A 16,406-nucleotide genomic window follows, 5' to 3' on the forward strand; every position below is an offset into this window, starting at 1 on the left:
GAAACCAGATCAAAATTCAGTTCTCTTCTCCATTCACAGGAGATGGAAAGGGAACACTCCTGGTAGGTGATATACTACTAATGCCCATAGAGTGCTTAGTAAAAGTTAAGAGCTGATGGAGTAATACCCTTCAGACCCAAGCCAAGCCCCAAAAATAACAGGTAATGTCTTATCCCCAAGTATGAAGACACATGTTCTAGATTTCTCCCTAGACCGCAGGTACTACGTCCACCTGCAAAAGTCTCCCCCACACCACATCCACACGGAAAGGTCCCAGTCCAACTGAAGACACCAAACTGAGACCTCAACTGATACTCTATACCAACAGGCCCACACTGTAGCTAGCAATTAAGGGCTCTCCTTCTACCTCTAACATCACATACATGCTGATTTCATCAGGACCTTTTCCAGATAGCCTCTGGTTCATGATTACAGCCAGCTCTTATTATTTCATCTCAATAAGGTACTCTGGGGCTACTCACTTCCATCTGCTGTTTGAGAGAAACCTAACCATTCCAGTAAAAAAAAAAAAAAAAAAAAGGCAGCAGCACAGCTGGTTTGGAGCAGGGGAGGGAGGTGGGGTGGGGGCAGAAAAGGGAATTAAAAAAAATAAAATAAATCACTTCAGACCAGAATTTCTGCTACTCAATTTCATGCCACAATGGGCTAAGGGTAAGACATTAGGGTAAGCCTCATAGGCAGAGCCATTGGGACCAACTGCACTGGGAAGGGTACAGAAATTCTTTCTGTAAGATTAAGATCTTACCAGAAAAAGTGGTAGTGGGGTGGTGAAGGCAAGAAGAGTGATGCATGACTTTACTCAGCCAAGCACAAACACCTTACCTATCCCGTGCAGACCACGAAATTTCTACTTAATTGGTACATATTATCTTCTGCCAAGATCCAGGAATGGATGCTTCCTATTGTTTTTAAGAGCTGCAGGAATTGCGCTCCTCTGTTTGCCACGTGCAAGCAACAGGAGCAGCTCTGAAAAAGACCCAAGAGTCTTCCCATATTATGCTACTGATTCCAGCCTGATCTCAGTGGAGGAAGATTTTATGTGGCCTGCTCAACTGCCTCAGCCCACATGCCAGTTAGAAGCTAAATTACATTATTCTCTTAAGTTCTGTGGGACAGGTAAGCAGGGAGGGATATGCACAGTCCTCAGAAATGCAGACAGTATATTAATTTAAAATTTAGCAACTTTGACATAAAAAAAACCTCAAAGCCCATTAAGGAGCAGACAGTCAATCCTTTTGTAAAGCTGAGAGAACTCTGTTGTGACAGCAGACATGGAGTCTGCTGTGTGCTTCTGGAAGCAAAAGATTCTAGAGCGTTCTTCCTGGAAGCCTGGTCTATCTTATTACCTTGTTGGCAACACCCCAGTCAAGAATGACCTGGAAAGAACAAGAATAATAAATCTATTAACTGAACAGTCAGCAGAAGGAAGAGAAATATGAATCCTCTTCCACTCTTCTAATATGAACTCCACTGCATGCTCTGCCGAAGTTAGAAGGTACACTTACTTCCAGCTTGATAAACCACGAAAGAAGTTTCCAGAAGATTGTTCCAAATATCTTTCTAGTTTTGTGGTTGGAAAATAAGTACTTGAGCTCTTACTAGCATGTGACAGTTACTGACAAAGCCTACACTAATCGTAACATCAGGTCCATTACCAACTTAGATAATTTCATTAATCAGAAAGGTTCATCTACCCTTCAAGTCATGCAATTGTCCCAGATTTCTTGAGGATGTAAGAGGAGAGAGTCTTTAGGATTCTGAAAGCTTTTTTTTGATGACTGTTTCTACATTAACGTCATTTTTTTAGTTTATGATTAGTGCTGGACAAATACTTTAAAAAAAAGCTTCAAGGCCATGCTGAGCAAAAGCCACGTATGTTTTAGTATTAAAACATAAATTTACTTTTAACAGGGAAGAATATAATTTAGCCAAAGGTTAGACAGAGCTTTTCACCTCACGAGTTTATACAAACCTCACAAGACGCTGACACAGCCACTACATCTGCTAATGCACCATTCCTGGGACTGCAGATGGCTGCTTGACACAGAGCAGGGAAGTCCCTGTCTTATACCTACCTCTTACATTCCTCTTGAAGGATTAGTTGCTCTGCACTACAAAATAAGCTAATCCTTCTCATCTTTATGTAGGCTAGGCAAAGACAAAACAAATGAATACATTTGTTTGAAGGTCAGACAAAAATCTGGCCTTAAGTAAGCTTACGGAATGAAGCTTCAGAGACTGCTCTAAGCTAGGTAAGAGCCATTTATTTCCTTCAGCATGGGGGGGAAATGCATTGGTTTCTAAAGAAAACGTCACAAAGTCAAGCGTATGCAGTAACAAGGAAAAAACCCATCACATTAGTAGATGATGTCAGACAAAAGTAATCCAATGACAGAATGTAAACAGTGCTATATTTTGTTGACATTTGAACTTAACACAGGAATTACTAAAATTCTTATTTTCCTTCAAAGCATTAGTATCAGCTTCAAAGGAAAAGAGAAGATCAGATTCCTGTGTCACAGTATGCACCTGATACAAGTTAAAACCAACACAGAAAGTAAAGGCAGATCTGGATGTTACCTTATTTCCCCAGATCACTGCCACATTAAATGCATTAACACTTGCAGAGTACTCCAATACTGAGCTGAAGACACAAGCTGGTAACCAGTAAACCTGCATTCAGCTCAGTAGTGTTTTCCTGGAGTCTATTATAAGAATAATCCAGATCCATTTATTGAATAATTAGAATGAAGAACAGCAAATGAATGCTCATTCAGAGTAGCCCTTCAGGGGACAACCCTCCTAACTCCCTCAAAGCAGGGGGCTGTGAAGCATTTGTTCTCCTGTCGTTTGCATCTTGGGAGATATGCAAGATATTAGAAAGACAGTTTATCCACACACTGTTGCAACTTGCCCAGTTTCCCCAACATCCACAGAGTCAAATTACCAAACTTCACAGGATAGCTCATAATATCTAATTGTCTCTTGACTCCCTTCCTGGTCAGATCGGAATTTTAGAAGTTTCCTTAATGTGCGTCAGGCAAAGATAGCATCTTCTCTGGGAATGGAAAAGCCTGAAGCTTGTCACGAACGAGGAGTACTTGTGGGTCATAGGCAGGGGAAAGCCACACCCCTGGAGTTCAGTATGATTCTATAGATATTTATGAGGAGCAAATACTTAAGGCTACATCTGTATTAATAAAAGGGTGAAAGAACAGTTCACTGTCAAGTCTAAATTTAGAGAACTGTGCCAGCTAGCATTCTCCCAGGCAGTATCTGCCACTTCTCGGGGTTCACTGCAGGCTAGGGACAGTTTCGGACAGGCAGACTACACGCAGATACTCTATTTTGAAGGAAATAGAAGCCAAGCTATACTAGGGCAAACTGAGCTGTGCCAGTGGACCTCAAGCAGGTAAACAGACCTTGGCTCCGTACATTTATTTATTTAGTACAGATGTTGCTCAAGCCTGTACCAAGTGGCACATTCTCTGGCTGAAGCACAACACAGTCTTCCCTTACAGGATGTGCTGCCTGACGGGAGCGCATGGGATATAGCACTGCTTTCACAACAGCCGAGCGTAGGTGCCAGCTGCACAGGTGTATTCCTGACATGCAGGACCAGAGCGGTGTGCTAGCACTAGAAGCAGCCAGAAGTTTGGTAGCTGCTGGAATTGAGAGGTCCCCATGCCTTCTGACTGACAATTAAGCGGGGCTGAGGAGGCAGTCAGCCCATGCCTTTATTAGCTACTATTTCTACTGTTTAAGGCCTTGCCTCTGTTTCCAAAGCAATGGCACCTTACCATCTTCTCTTTTACTCTGGGTTAAAACAAGATTCCTTACAAATCTTTACACTAAATCACTCAAAGACACCAAGACTAAACATTTACTTTTATGAACAGACGCTGCTTGAGCTGTATGACTTATGCCACATTATATAAGTTCACATCTCCAGTTTTCCCACAGCTAATAACAGTTTTAGAATACTTTCCACAGTATCTCATAAATAATCTTCCAGGGTAGAAATACGCGATGTGTGCTGTGACTGCTGACCAGAAGAGGGAGACGGGATACTGCAGTCAAATAAAAATCCAACGGCAGAATCTTTCAAAGGTTGCCATTGGAACACACAACCGCTCCATTTTTATTTCTTCTTCCATTGATTGCTACTAGCTTATACTAACGGAGGCAAAAAGCGAGCCTGTATATATTCTGTTGTAGCTCTAGCATTATTAAGAACCTGAATTCAAATCTTTGGAGAATCTTTTCAAGGCACCAGGCTTTTTTTTTTTTTTTTTTTTTTTTTTTTTTTTTAATTAGGAAAAACAGTGATGTGGGTAGGGGTGAAACAGATCCAAGAAAGTCAAATATCTGCATAATCCTCTCTGTTTGAAAGAATTCACAGACACTGCATGTTCCACAAAGCTGCGTACCACGTTCTCAAAATAAAAGCTGATACAAAGTCCTGAAGTACTGGAAAATAAGTAATTTATATTTTAAAAATTAAAACACAAAGAACATTTTGGAAGTTTTTGTTTGACTACCCTTACTAGGTATGTTCTCCACCATTTACTTATTCAGCTGTTTAAAGAAAAGCTGTTCTATTTTTATATTCCAGATACATGTATGTGCACCAGCCACACTGATCAAACTGAAGAAACAAAGTGTTTCAAAGATACTGAAGGTGTAATATTAATACAAGGTGCTAGGAAAAGAACTACAAAGGGAAATACTGAAGAGAAGTATTTAGAAGACCTCCTAGCAGTACAGCCCAGGATGAGCATTCGGATCAACCTGCTTTATGTTTTCTTGAATAAGCCCATAGTTTCCTAGTTTTGCAGAACTTGAAAAGTTGGAAGAGAGTGCCAGTGCTGGAAGAGGGCTACTGCTTTATAATAATATTACATTTATTATAAATTAAGTACTATGCAAACTGGGATTAAAGGAATGGTGCAAAGTCCAAAAAATGCAGTTTGGAGAAAAAACCCCAAACTACCTCAGTAATCCAGGTTCAAAACACTGTCCACATCTGTCATATACTAAAGTCTGAATGAGTAACTACAGACTCCTCTTCTACCATCACTGCTTTCAAATAGCTGGAGAAGCAGACTGAGAAATTACCCCATGATCACAAATCAAAGCATGCCTTGTTCTCCAGCTGCAACCCATGACCATCATTAGGGATCCCAAATAAACCAAGGATTTTGGTGGAGTGTTGAAAATTTCTTCCATTACCATGAAGCTACTTGTTTTCCTTTACAGTGAAAATTCACAAGGTTCATTCTCTCACACTCTGATTCTGCAAGTACTACCTCACACTGGCTTACCAACTGGAGACGAAACTCCAACTTCTTTAATTATCTTTAATAATTTAATAATTAAATTAAAAAAACCCAACTTCTTTAATAGCATTATCTCAACACAGCTCCAGCAATGAAAACTGGTTATCCAACATGATTTTATGTAATTCACAGAGATCTGGGGAATCCAAAAGGAATGGGTGACCTCCCTTCCATGGCCCCAGGATTAACTGGTTCGTGGAAAATTCATCTTTCCAACTGTGACAGTGACTGAGCTCAAGCCTTTACCCGGGTGATCACTGACAGCTGAGAACTCAACAGGTTGTGGGTCATGCCAACAAGCTGCAGGTACCAACTCCCACCAGATTATCTCATAGTGTAAGAATAAATATCCCCTGGAACCAAAAGGAAGCTAATAGTCTTTGAGAAGAGCTGAAAGAATGACAGTAAACACCATCACAAATTTGACCTTTCAGGTCAGAGGTCTGAATTCCTTAGTCCAGATTTGACAATCATGCTCTTTTGGCCAGAAGGAAAAACCGCAGAACTTTTCCCCTCCAAGGTGGTGAAAAAGTCAACACTATCAACCTTCCAAAAAAGCAAGCTTCTGAGACACAGAGAAAGAAATCTCTGAAAAGGAATGTTGCAAAAAGTATTTGTTAGTATTTTATCTAAATATAATGGATACTCTTCATTAGAGCTTACAGTGCTTGCACAATCAGAGTCCATGTGACTGGTGAAATGCATGAGCAGATGCAATTGGAAGACTAAATCAGTCAAGAAGTGGTATATATAAAGAAAATCAGTAATGTGAACATCTTAGAACTGATGTGTCTATACTCAAAAGCTCCTCCACTAAGACTACACACTACCTTCTTCCATCTCTAATCACAGATCAGGTGTCTTTTCACTACAAAATCCGGTGTCCAATAAAGCACACGGAAGAACTGTAGGGAAATAAAAGTGATTGTTCCATTGATACAAAGGTGCTTAAAGATAAAAAGTTTCCAGGAGAAGTCTGGTTTTCTGGGTAAAGGAGCAAATAATCTAACATGAGACACTGGCGACCAGCTGTTACATTCAGCATTACCTTCTTGGCTACCAAATCAGTTAGCAGCAGGAGGTCCTTTGGCGCACGGGCAGAACCTTAACCACAGCCCTGCTTAAGTTTTAACACAATACTAGTACTGGCTAGGATACTTACCTTGAAGGACCCAGCCAAAGTATTTGGCAACACATTGAAGCCTCAGTGCACTCAGTCTAAACAGGGTCAAGAGATGAAGGAAGCTCCCTCACTAGTGAGATGCCTGGATAATCGAAAAAGTCCACTGCTGAAGTTGCCTTTTTTGTAGTGAGCAGTAACTGAAGCTCCAGTGCTTCTAGCCATGCTGCAGAACTTAAGGATGCTGTTGGTCACTGTATAAACAGACTAATAGGTGTGCAGTGCTCTTGATCCACCCCATTCCTTTGCCTTGCTGCGCAATGCAGGCTTTCCACCTTTTAGCTCACAGCACCCAATCTACCACTATATACCACTATCTGATACGCAAGATGGTTCTGTGAATATTTTGGCACTAGGTAGCTATTTATTACATGGCTGTCTCTGACTGTGGAAAGCTGAAGTATAATTGAGTACATTCCAGACCAAAATTACTTCATGGGCTTAATTAAGCCAGAATTGAGGCATTTTAAAAAGAAAAACAAAACACCGAAAAAACAAAAAACCAAAGCAAGCCAAAAAACACCAACTGCAAAATCCAGGAAACAAAAAGAAAGCCACAGCTTTCTACCACACTGCAGAACAGATTAGTCTCTCTCTATAGCAGGCAGCTAATGCCTTCTTTTGGCAAACAAACTCTTCAGACAGAGCCAAGAGTCTAGCAGATGATTTACTGATTAAAAGCAAAATGAGAAACTGAAAACAATTTTTTTCTGGAGAATATAATAATTTGCATAATTAAGCCATCCATTTTAGTCCTAAATTGTCTTACTAGTATACTGGGAACAGTCTCAAAACACCTGGATACTCTTTAGCTATTGCACAGGGACCTTTACACAAAAGGTCTTTATGTAAATTTTGATAGCCATGAAGAAGCCAATTTAAGTTTGGGCTCATCTGAAAGCTTTTTAGATAGTGATTCCAACTGAAAATCAAATTATATCCTCTCTTTCTCTTTTGCTAGTAAGTCTTACCCCAGCTCCTCCTCTAATATTAAACACAAAAGATACAGTTTAAGCAATATGGTTTTGTACAGTCAAAGTGCAGCATTACAGGAGAATCTCTCTCCAAGAGATCAAGTTTAACACTCAGGAAATACTCATTTAAAAAATAATTAACTGCAAGCAAAGGCAGACTGAAAGCAGAATACTCACTTGTAGCGTAGTGTCGAAAACAACAAGCTTAGAACTTGTTGGAACAATATCGTAACACTTGTGTGACCTCATGAATCGCACATAAATGTCACTTTCCGATTCTTCAAGTGCTGTAAGTAAAAACATTATGTTGTTTTATTTAAGTAACCTTAAAAAAAAGTAAAACACATGCCACATCAACTAAACACCACTGCAGATGGATAACCCTAAAGCAAAACTCAAATACACACTTTCAGATCTGGACAGACAGTCATAGTTTTGCGCTCTGCATTTCAGACTCATCTTTCCTTTCAAATTGAATCGAATAAAGACAAAACTCATTGTTCTTCCTTGATGAGAAAAGACTTCTGCACTGAAGCTTTATAGCTAAAAAAAAATACCTTGGTTTTCTAACAGCAAACTATTGGACTATGCATCTGAACTCTAGTTATGTACAGAAGAAAACAGTTTAAAACTCAAGCAGTGTCAGGCTTAACTCAAGCTCCTTAAATTAGTATTTCTCTAATTTCATCTCTCTCCAGTCCACTTTTCACATAGTAATTTTGTATTTTCTAAAGAGACAGCAGGCAAATTGTGTAATCAGTTCCATTCTCTTCAGGCTACTTCACATACAGCATCATGAAATCAACACTTTATTTATAAATAAACTTTTTTTTTTTTAATATAAACCCACTTGGCTGGAATGGTTTTAGTGTAGCATGTCTGCAGCAAGGACATGCAATCCAGTCCATACTAATTTAAATTTACTTAGCGTTTGTCAGAGTTCAGATGCATATATTCTTTAGATCTACTCAGGTATGTTAACTTTTTTTTTTTTTTAAAGCAGTCTGGCCCTCCATTCTTTACAGCAGGTAATTAGAACCTGGTCATGGTTAACCCCTGCATCAGATATGCACCCTTTAGACCCTGTAATAATGCACAGAAACTTGGTCATATGTTAAAACTTCTGAAGCACAGAGAAAAAAGAAAACAAACAAAAAAACCCCTTGAAATACCTACTCATCATTGAAGAACTGGATTTGCTCGAAATTAATCATCTAGCACTGGAAAAATAATTTGTCACTTCCACAAAGTGACTCAGCACAGCTTCTTTAGTCCAATCCTACAGAAGCAAAGCTGGACCTCCCCTGCAAGAGGCTACATGACACAGGCAGCCTCTTTTACGTACTAAGCAAGTCTTTAATCTCCAGCTCTCATTACTCTTAAAAGTAAGTGCTTTTTCTCCACTGAAACACAAGCAATGTGAAATAAAAGTTCCATAGGAATACGGAAGAGAGTTGACTGAGGAGGAAGTAGAAGGAAAAAAAAAATGTTGGATTTATGCTCCTATAAATGTCAGGACCAAAAGTGAAAACAGCAGGAGATAAGAAAAATTGGTAAGAGATTAAGAAACCATGTGAGCAAACTGATAGGGAAAGGACTAGGTAGACCGAATTGGACAATGCTGGTAGGAAGCAACCTTTATGAGATGATCCCAAAGGGGAACTGGTACTGAGGTACTGACTCATCAAGGGAACGTAGAGAAGAGGTTAAAAAGGGTAGTTTGTGGCAAAGAAACTTTTATATAACTCCGTAATATACTAACAGCTCATAAACCTTTAACCTCTCCAACAGCATAAACAGCTACTGTCTGTATGATAGAAATTTAATGATCCTGTGATAAGAGTGAGTTGTTGGGGTTTTTTGTGGGGGTTTCTTTTTCTGTGGTTGTTTTTTTAAATACACAAACCACAAGCGGGGAGGGAACGAGATACTAAGCATTAAGAACAGTATCATGAGAACATTCAGGCGACACACCAAGAACTCTGGTCTTTAGGAAGTTACGGTTGCTTCCACAATCACTAATACAATCCCTCTGTACAGTATCAGAATCCTTATTTACGTTAATCTCAATTTTTTCCATGGGACAGTACACAATGAGTACCTGTACTTGAAAGGGTAAGTCCAATCATCAGCAAGTAAGACTGGCTACCAACATGATCTGTAACCATTCGAGACACACCATACTGTTATGTCTTTCCCCAGTGCTACAAGAACTGCAACAGTTAGCCTACAGAACAGGACAAAACTAGTTTCTTCCAATTTCGGTCCCCTGCCTCTTTTCATCAGATACATTCCAACTGGTGCAGCCGGCAAGACAGCAGTCCAAGTCTGGAGTCTTGGACCAAGTCTATTCCCCATGTTGACTGAAAGAGAGGTTCTCCACAACCTTCACCAAATACCCAGAAACTACTACAAGCATGTGTACCCAGGGAAGTTACTATTCTAATTCTGAATCTGTTCTTTCTATTGAGTCTATAGCCTTAACAATGCAACTTTAAAGTATACTACAGGTAGAAACAAGCATAGAACACCTCAAATAGTAGTTAAACTACAAACCAAACAACTATTTTTAGCTGCAAAAAATTTACACTCTTAGCAAAGCGCATCATTCCTCAATACAGTTTTGACAACTCACCAACAACTATGTAAATGTAATGTATCACAATAGCAAGTGCTGTAATGGTGAAGCAGGACATGTTGCCAGGTCTAATTATGTAAGGCTGTTAACGGCAGCCACAGTTATGAACTCTGTATTGACCAGCAGTGAAGTGCCTATAAATCCTTCTCTCATTTACCATACACTCCCACCCTCAAACACAGTTTCAGCTGGACCTCAACAATCTTCATCCACTTCGTGTTCTTGGGAACGGTTAGGTGCTATCTCATTCTACATTATTTTCCAACTCAGAGAAAGCACCACAAAACAACCACTTCCTAAACTGAATCTGAAAAGTTACAGTTAAAAATATTCAGAAGCACAAGATGGCTATCTCCGAGCACTGTTTAACACCCATATAAAGAGTAGGAAACACTGGCAGGATCTGAACAAGGATTCAATTGTCCAGCTGAAACTGAGGTTTATTTCTACCAAAGATCCTTAAATTATAAAGAAGTATAATTATATAATATTAATTTTAATATATAATTTAATTTTAATATATAATTAAATAATTATAAATAATTAAATAATATATAATTTAATTTTAATATATAATTAAAAAGAAGTATATTATATAATAAAACTGCTTTATTAGTTACTAACTAAACATGAAAAGCACAAGCAGCACTGATTTAACTCATATGCTCTACGTGATTTCATCAGGTATCTGTTGGAAAGGATATTTAAGACCTTCTAATACCTTCAGCTCCTTGGGATCACTGAACAGACGCTGTAGCCTAATTCTCTGCACAGGTATTGTATGTGCATTATGAATATACAGCTGCTCAAAGGAGAAAAGGTCTCTCAAGCTGAAGGCTGAGGACATCTCAGGGGTGCATTCACACTCATCTTTCATGCACAGCACAAGTAGACAGGGCATAATCATTTCCACAGTTTCTCTCATGTTTCAGAAGAAAAACTTACTGCTTTTGGTTGCATCCAACCATCACTGTGCTGTAAATACAAATAACTGAATATAAATAACTCAATCTCCATTAGGATATTTCTACTTTATTACCTATTAATTTTCTAGTTCTAGTCTCACTTGTTTTTCTGATAAATGCTCATCCTTTCTGGCTACTATTAAGCTTCTGCAGTCTCAACCAGTACCTGCAAAGCTGTACTCCCTTCGGATGCACAAGGACAGATGCTTTTGAGCTCAACTTAAAATCTCACTCAGTTTCTGCATGTCACCTCTGATCTGCACAACAGATCATCCACCCAACATGCAGGAGTTATGAACATATACTGGCCATTCGTTCACCATAAAGTCAGTAAGATATTCAGATGTTGGTATGACAAGGGTGTACTATATTAACAAGAGGTGACGTAAAAATCTCTGCTCTTGCCTGAGGAAGTGACTGAGGTATCCAAAATTAGATTTGCGTCAGAAGCCTCATTCACAGAAGCCCCAGTTACACTAATTTAATGCTTAAGATGTCCTAAGCTATGTTACACTGATGGGCCACAGAGGAGAAGGCCCACATGCTAAAGGCCAACTTCTTAGATCAGGGACTTTCTGAGCAAGTCTTCCTCCTCCTTGGAAGCTGAACTGCCATCACAACTGCGCTAAGCACTGTTTGTCCTTGACATTCCCGTGAATTGTATTCCTTCTGCCATGGGCAGATGCCCGATGTATGCCTTTCTCATATTGCTTCTGCAGCGACTCTTGCAGGGAGTGGGGAGATGGAAAGGCACTAACCAACGACAATTGCCATGCATGGCAAAGGCAGTACATTTGCAGGAGCTTAGCTTAGGTGCAGACCAAGACTTAGGGCCCTGCCTCCAGTCAAACCTCAGTTTTCTACAGCTCATGACCTGGAAGTTAACTGGCTCACAGACAGAACAGATTCCCAGCAGGAGGTATCTTAATCTAGAGCAAAATCAGGGGATGAGAAGAATCCGCTAATAAGTAGTTGAATGTGTACTTCCATGCAGGCGTTCATGCATGAAAGCTTATTTCTTGAATATTCATCTGAAAGTTATTTTGCAAGTGGACATTCTCTGTGCACCCCCTCTCCCCAAGTCAAGGTGAAGGCAAAACAAATCCAAATCCCCAGTGCTATTTTTGCCAATTTCTAATAGAGCACAAACAGAAGTCACCTGGAAGTTTAACACCTGAACCTTGCCATACAGCCAGAATAAATTATCTCTCTTCATTGGCATTTTACTTACTCCTACAGGTAGGGAACCTTTAAAGATTTGTATTTCTGCCACTCTACTCCCCAATCTCGCTCACTTAAGACCAAATGATTTTTACTCCCTTCCTTTCTCCCACCCTTCACTATAAAATGAGACATGCTTTATCTTTTTATTTCAGTCAGTAAATATTATTTACAAAAACATGACAGCTTTTTTGTGTGGTTTTGTTTTTTTTTTTTTTTTTAACAGATTAACTATTCAGTGATACTGACTCAGAGATTGCAGTGGGACTTGGTACTAAGTGTAACTGTCTACAGAGCCCTAAGGTAGAACTACCATCTGAATACTCCTCATAAATGACAGGGAAACTTCTGCAGCATTACTGAAGCCATTTCCTCAGAGATCTACTGCACAGATGTCTTCAGTTCCACTCATACCTTTGCCACCATGCAGGGTGCTTTTCTACTGTAGCTTTTCCCTCAGAATTTCATGGCCTTCAAAAGAAGAAAAAGAAGAGAAAAAAGAAGCACCTGCAGATGGAGAACATGAACATGCAGTAACACATATTGAAAATCTTCCAAATACTGTGACATAAAAAACCTACAGAGAGCTCCTCAGAAGTGTTGCCTGCAATCCACAGGCTGTACTTCTGGGCTATATTCATACTGAGCTGGCCTAATAATAAGATCCTGGACGATATGTGCTTCCTAATTTCAACAATACAAAATAATGACCTTGTACTTTGTAATATAGCTGTATCACATTCCTTGTATTTCTCCACTGATATCCAGTCACATTTCAAGTTTAGTCTGTGGTTTCAGAAGTGTTGGAAAGGAGGCCATAGGGTTCCACAGAGACTGCTTTAAAGAGTTAATTCCACCACAGACCACAGCCATGCTGCTGCAGCTCTCTATAGCACCCCTGCTCCTCCTGGTTAGATTGAGAGTTGGTAACTCTAGTAATTCTCATGTGAAGCACACAAAGAACTCTTCTTATGGACCTAAACAAGTGTTTGTGAAACTGTCACTTCTAAGTTCACTATGACATTAACTGCCAATTTTTTAAAAGCTCTTTTAAAAAAAAACAGCCGGCAGCAGTATGCAAAAAAATACTCTCAGCTGTCTAGCTAGGTGAACAACTTAGAGGAAGACAGAACCACATATATACAAAATAATTCCACAATCCTCCCTGATTTTTAATCAGAGCCAGCTGGGGAAACTGTGCAACTTTAAAAGCTTAGAGTTTTCTTACAGCAGCAGGAGCTAAGCACTCCCAGCACCCAACACTAGACTCTTCAACTTGATTACTATTAGCACAACCATCTCCCCTCAGCCAGTTCAGATGGTGGGTAAAAGGAAATGGACAAGGGAGTAGAAATGTACTTTTGTGATATTCTTATGTACTAAATAGCCTAGTTACTGGAAAGGAAAAATTATTTTCAGTTACTGCACACATACATATCTGTACTTTAGGTTACTCCAAGTCACACTGCTATTCTAAAAAAAGTCAAGTAATATGTTGAATATCACATTTCAGATGCCAGAGAATGAAAATGTTACAGTTAGAAACAAAAGGTATTTTTCATTCCAATGTTTACTACAGAACTGATCCAACATCAATACATTATGTATATTATGCAGTTTATTGGTATAATTATACCCATAAATTTTACTAAAAGAGGTATTATTCCAACAAAAGCACTCTATGCTATTCTCTCTTATATCAAATAATCAAGTAAAATAATTAAAATCTAAAATAAAAAAAATCTTTTGTTAACATAGAAATAAAAAAACGAACTTAGACAAACATACACCACATGAAAACAAGAGCTGGAGAGCTGTTCACGTACACCTGGCTTAAGCTACAATTCAAAAGAGAAGTTTTTCACACCCCTAGCCAACACTTCTTTGTCAGGAAATACAGAATAACTCTACCTTTTGAAAGGCCAGGTGACTTCACAGCAGCATAAGCAGCAGCACAGTAGCAGCAGCCACTGATCCCTACGCACTGGCTGTGTGGTTCCATTCCCTCCCTCAAACAGCTTCTGAATTTACACAGAACTGTTTCACAAGCTGGCTGGAAAAGCTGAATTTGTCACAAGTTATTGGCTTCCTGACAGTGCCAGTTTTAGGTCCATTCAGCTACCACACCTAGGTGTGTGGCAAGCAGATTTTTCCTGCCCTTTCCCTACACTAGAAGCTATACAGTACAAGGAACCATCCTTACTGTGGCAGCTAGCCATGAGATCGGCTTAGCTATGCCGAATGGTGCCAGAAGACACCAGGGTCACTAATCACTTAAATAAGCCAGTGCAAGTTACCCTCTCTCCCTACTGTTATAGATAACTCTTGCTAGGGTATACAATAGGTAAAGATGTCATTAACCTTGTAAATTGTTCTTCTGCCTGCATTTTTATCTGAAAGTTGTCACCAAAAGGCTATAAAGTCTCTGTTCACCCCTAGTCTGAACTTACTAAGTTCCTTAATATCCTGAGTAACCTCTCCCACAGCTTGCAGATGACAGCAGTTCTAGTCTAAGTCATTTACACACCACTTCTAACAGACCTGAAAAAACATCCGGGATGGATATAGTTAATACATTCCAAGAGCAACAGTGATACCACATAGCAAGAACAACAAACTATTCCTCAGATGTCTCTACAAGCTCACCAACAGCCCCAGAAACATGATTTTCCGGAGAAATGGAAGCATCTGAATGAAGTGGGATTTCAGGAACAGTGTTCCAGGAATCAAATGTTCTGATAGGATTTTATCGGCATTCCTCAGCTAAGGGACGGACAGGAACGGATTTCGAGAAGGAATCTGGTACTACACTGTGTACAGTATGTTGCTGTGATCCCAATCAACAGCTTTAATTCAACCCACCTTCTATAAAAGAAGTACAACTAACTCGTTAGATTTTTAGGTAAGTTTGAATGATATACAGACAAACTGAAGTGTATATGGTATATTCTGTGAAAAGCATGGGACCTGAGGGATAGAAGAACAAGAAACTGAAGTTTTGTCACAGAATAATGCAGTAAGAGGGCATGACTTTTCAGTCTGCTGAGCTGTCTGTTAAAGAGCCAAGAACACTGAAAACAGTGGACAAGAAACAAGACACCAGAAGCCAAACCAATTTCAGACTGGGTAGGAGAAGAATAACAACATAGTTTCAAAAAGGCAAGCACAGAAAAGAGAAATTATCTTGTACTGTATCATTTGATTTCTGTTTATTCAAGATGGAACTTTACTCAGCAAAAAAATTACCCCACCAAAATAACCATTCATGCAATAAGTCACAGGGTAAGCCCGAGTGGTGAAAACAAATAAATGGAAAAAGCAAGAAGAGATGGTTACAAGGATGCCTATTTGAAGTGGCAGGAGATAAATCATCATTAAGTTTTTAGAACATGATCAGCACAACTTTGTTGCAGAGATGGCAACCACAGCTAGCAAAGCGCTACTTCCAATTTTAGAGGGCAAAAACCCCCAAACAGTTTTGAAGTTAATATGTAGGAAGTAATAAGATGACAGTGATAGGAGTTGACTATTCCATCATAAGCTGAAAGGATTTCAAACGCAAAGAACCAAAAGAGAGGATGTAGTGACAGAGACAAGATTTTTTTTTTTCTTCCTGAAAACTGCAAAGAGCTTTAAAATATCCTGGCAGACCACACATTAAAGTTACACAGTAGCATTATTCATGCAGCCACAGGCTATATGATATGGATGTTGCAGATTGAACATTTCCCACCCGGTTCTAAAGGAATGCATGAGCTGGCAGCTAAAGAAAGATCATAGTAACTTTACAGATGTAAGATACTCTGATACAAAGAAATGATAGGAAGTGTATCTAGAGATGAGTATCAGAAGCTCCTTCAATGATCCAAGATTAATTCAATTACATATTACAGGAAGAATACATGATCTGACAGGAAGAATAGGATTTTAAAAAGTGTGAGCACACAAGGGCAACATTTGAGTAAGCAAGCTCTACCCCGCTAACTATCTCATCCTACAAATAGGAAGAGGGTCTAGAGGTACATAAAGTAAGAGGGAGAATAGGTACATCAACAGGTAAATAAAATT

General features: G+C 39.3%; 1 protein-coding gene across 4 annotated transcripts in view; it reads right to left on the reverse strand.

Annotated features, from left to right (window-relative positions):
• The window catches only part of PRKAG2 (protein kinase AMP-activated non-catalytic subunit gamma 2), a 223,498-nt gene that overhangs the window by 25,088 nt on the left and 182,004 nt on the right, over positions 1-16,406 (reverse strand). For 2 of the 4 annotated variants that reach the window (XM_080386946.1, XM_080386948.1), the window contains 2 exons: positions 7,692-7,801; positions 1,368-1,397 (listed from right to left, as the gene is read on the reverse strand). In XM_080386946.1, the coding sequence (XP_080243072.1) occupies positions 1,368-1,397; positions 7,692-7,801 (140 nt within the window). The remainder of the gene's footprint in view (positions 1-1,367; positions 1,398-7,691; positions 7,802-16,406) is intronic. The other 2 variants (XM_080386947.1, XM_080386949.1) reach the window with 1 other exon arrangement.

This window comes from Falco punctatus (genome assembly GCF_963210335.1).
Source record: "Falco punctatus genome assembly, chromosome: 4".
NCBI classification, from domain to species: domain Eukaryota; kingdom Metazoa; phylum Chordata; class Aves; order Falconiformes; family Falconidae; genus Falco; species Falco punctatus.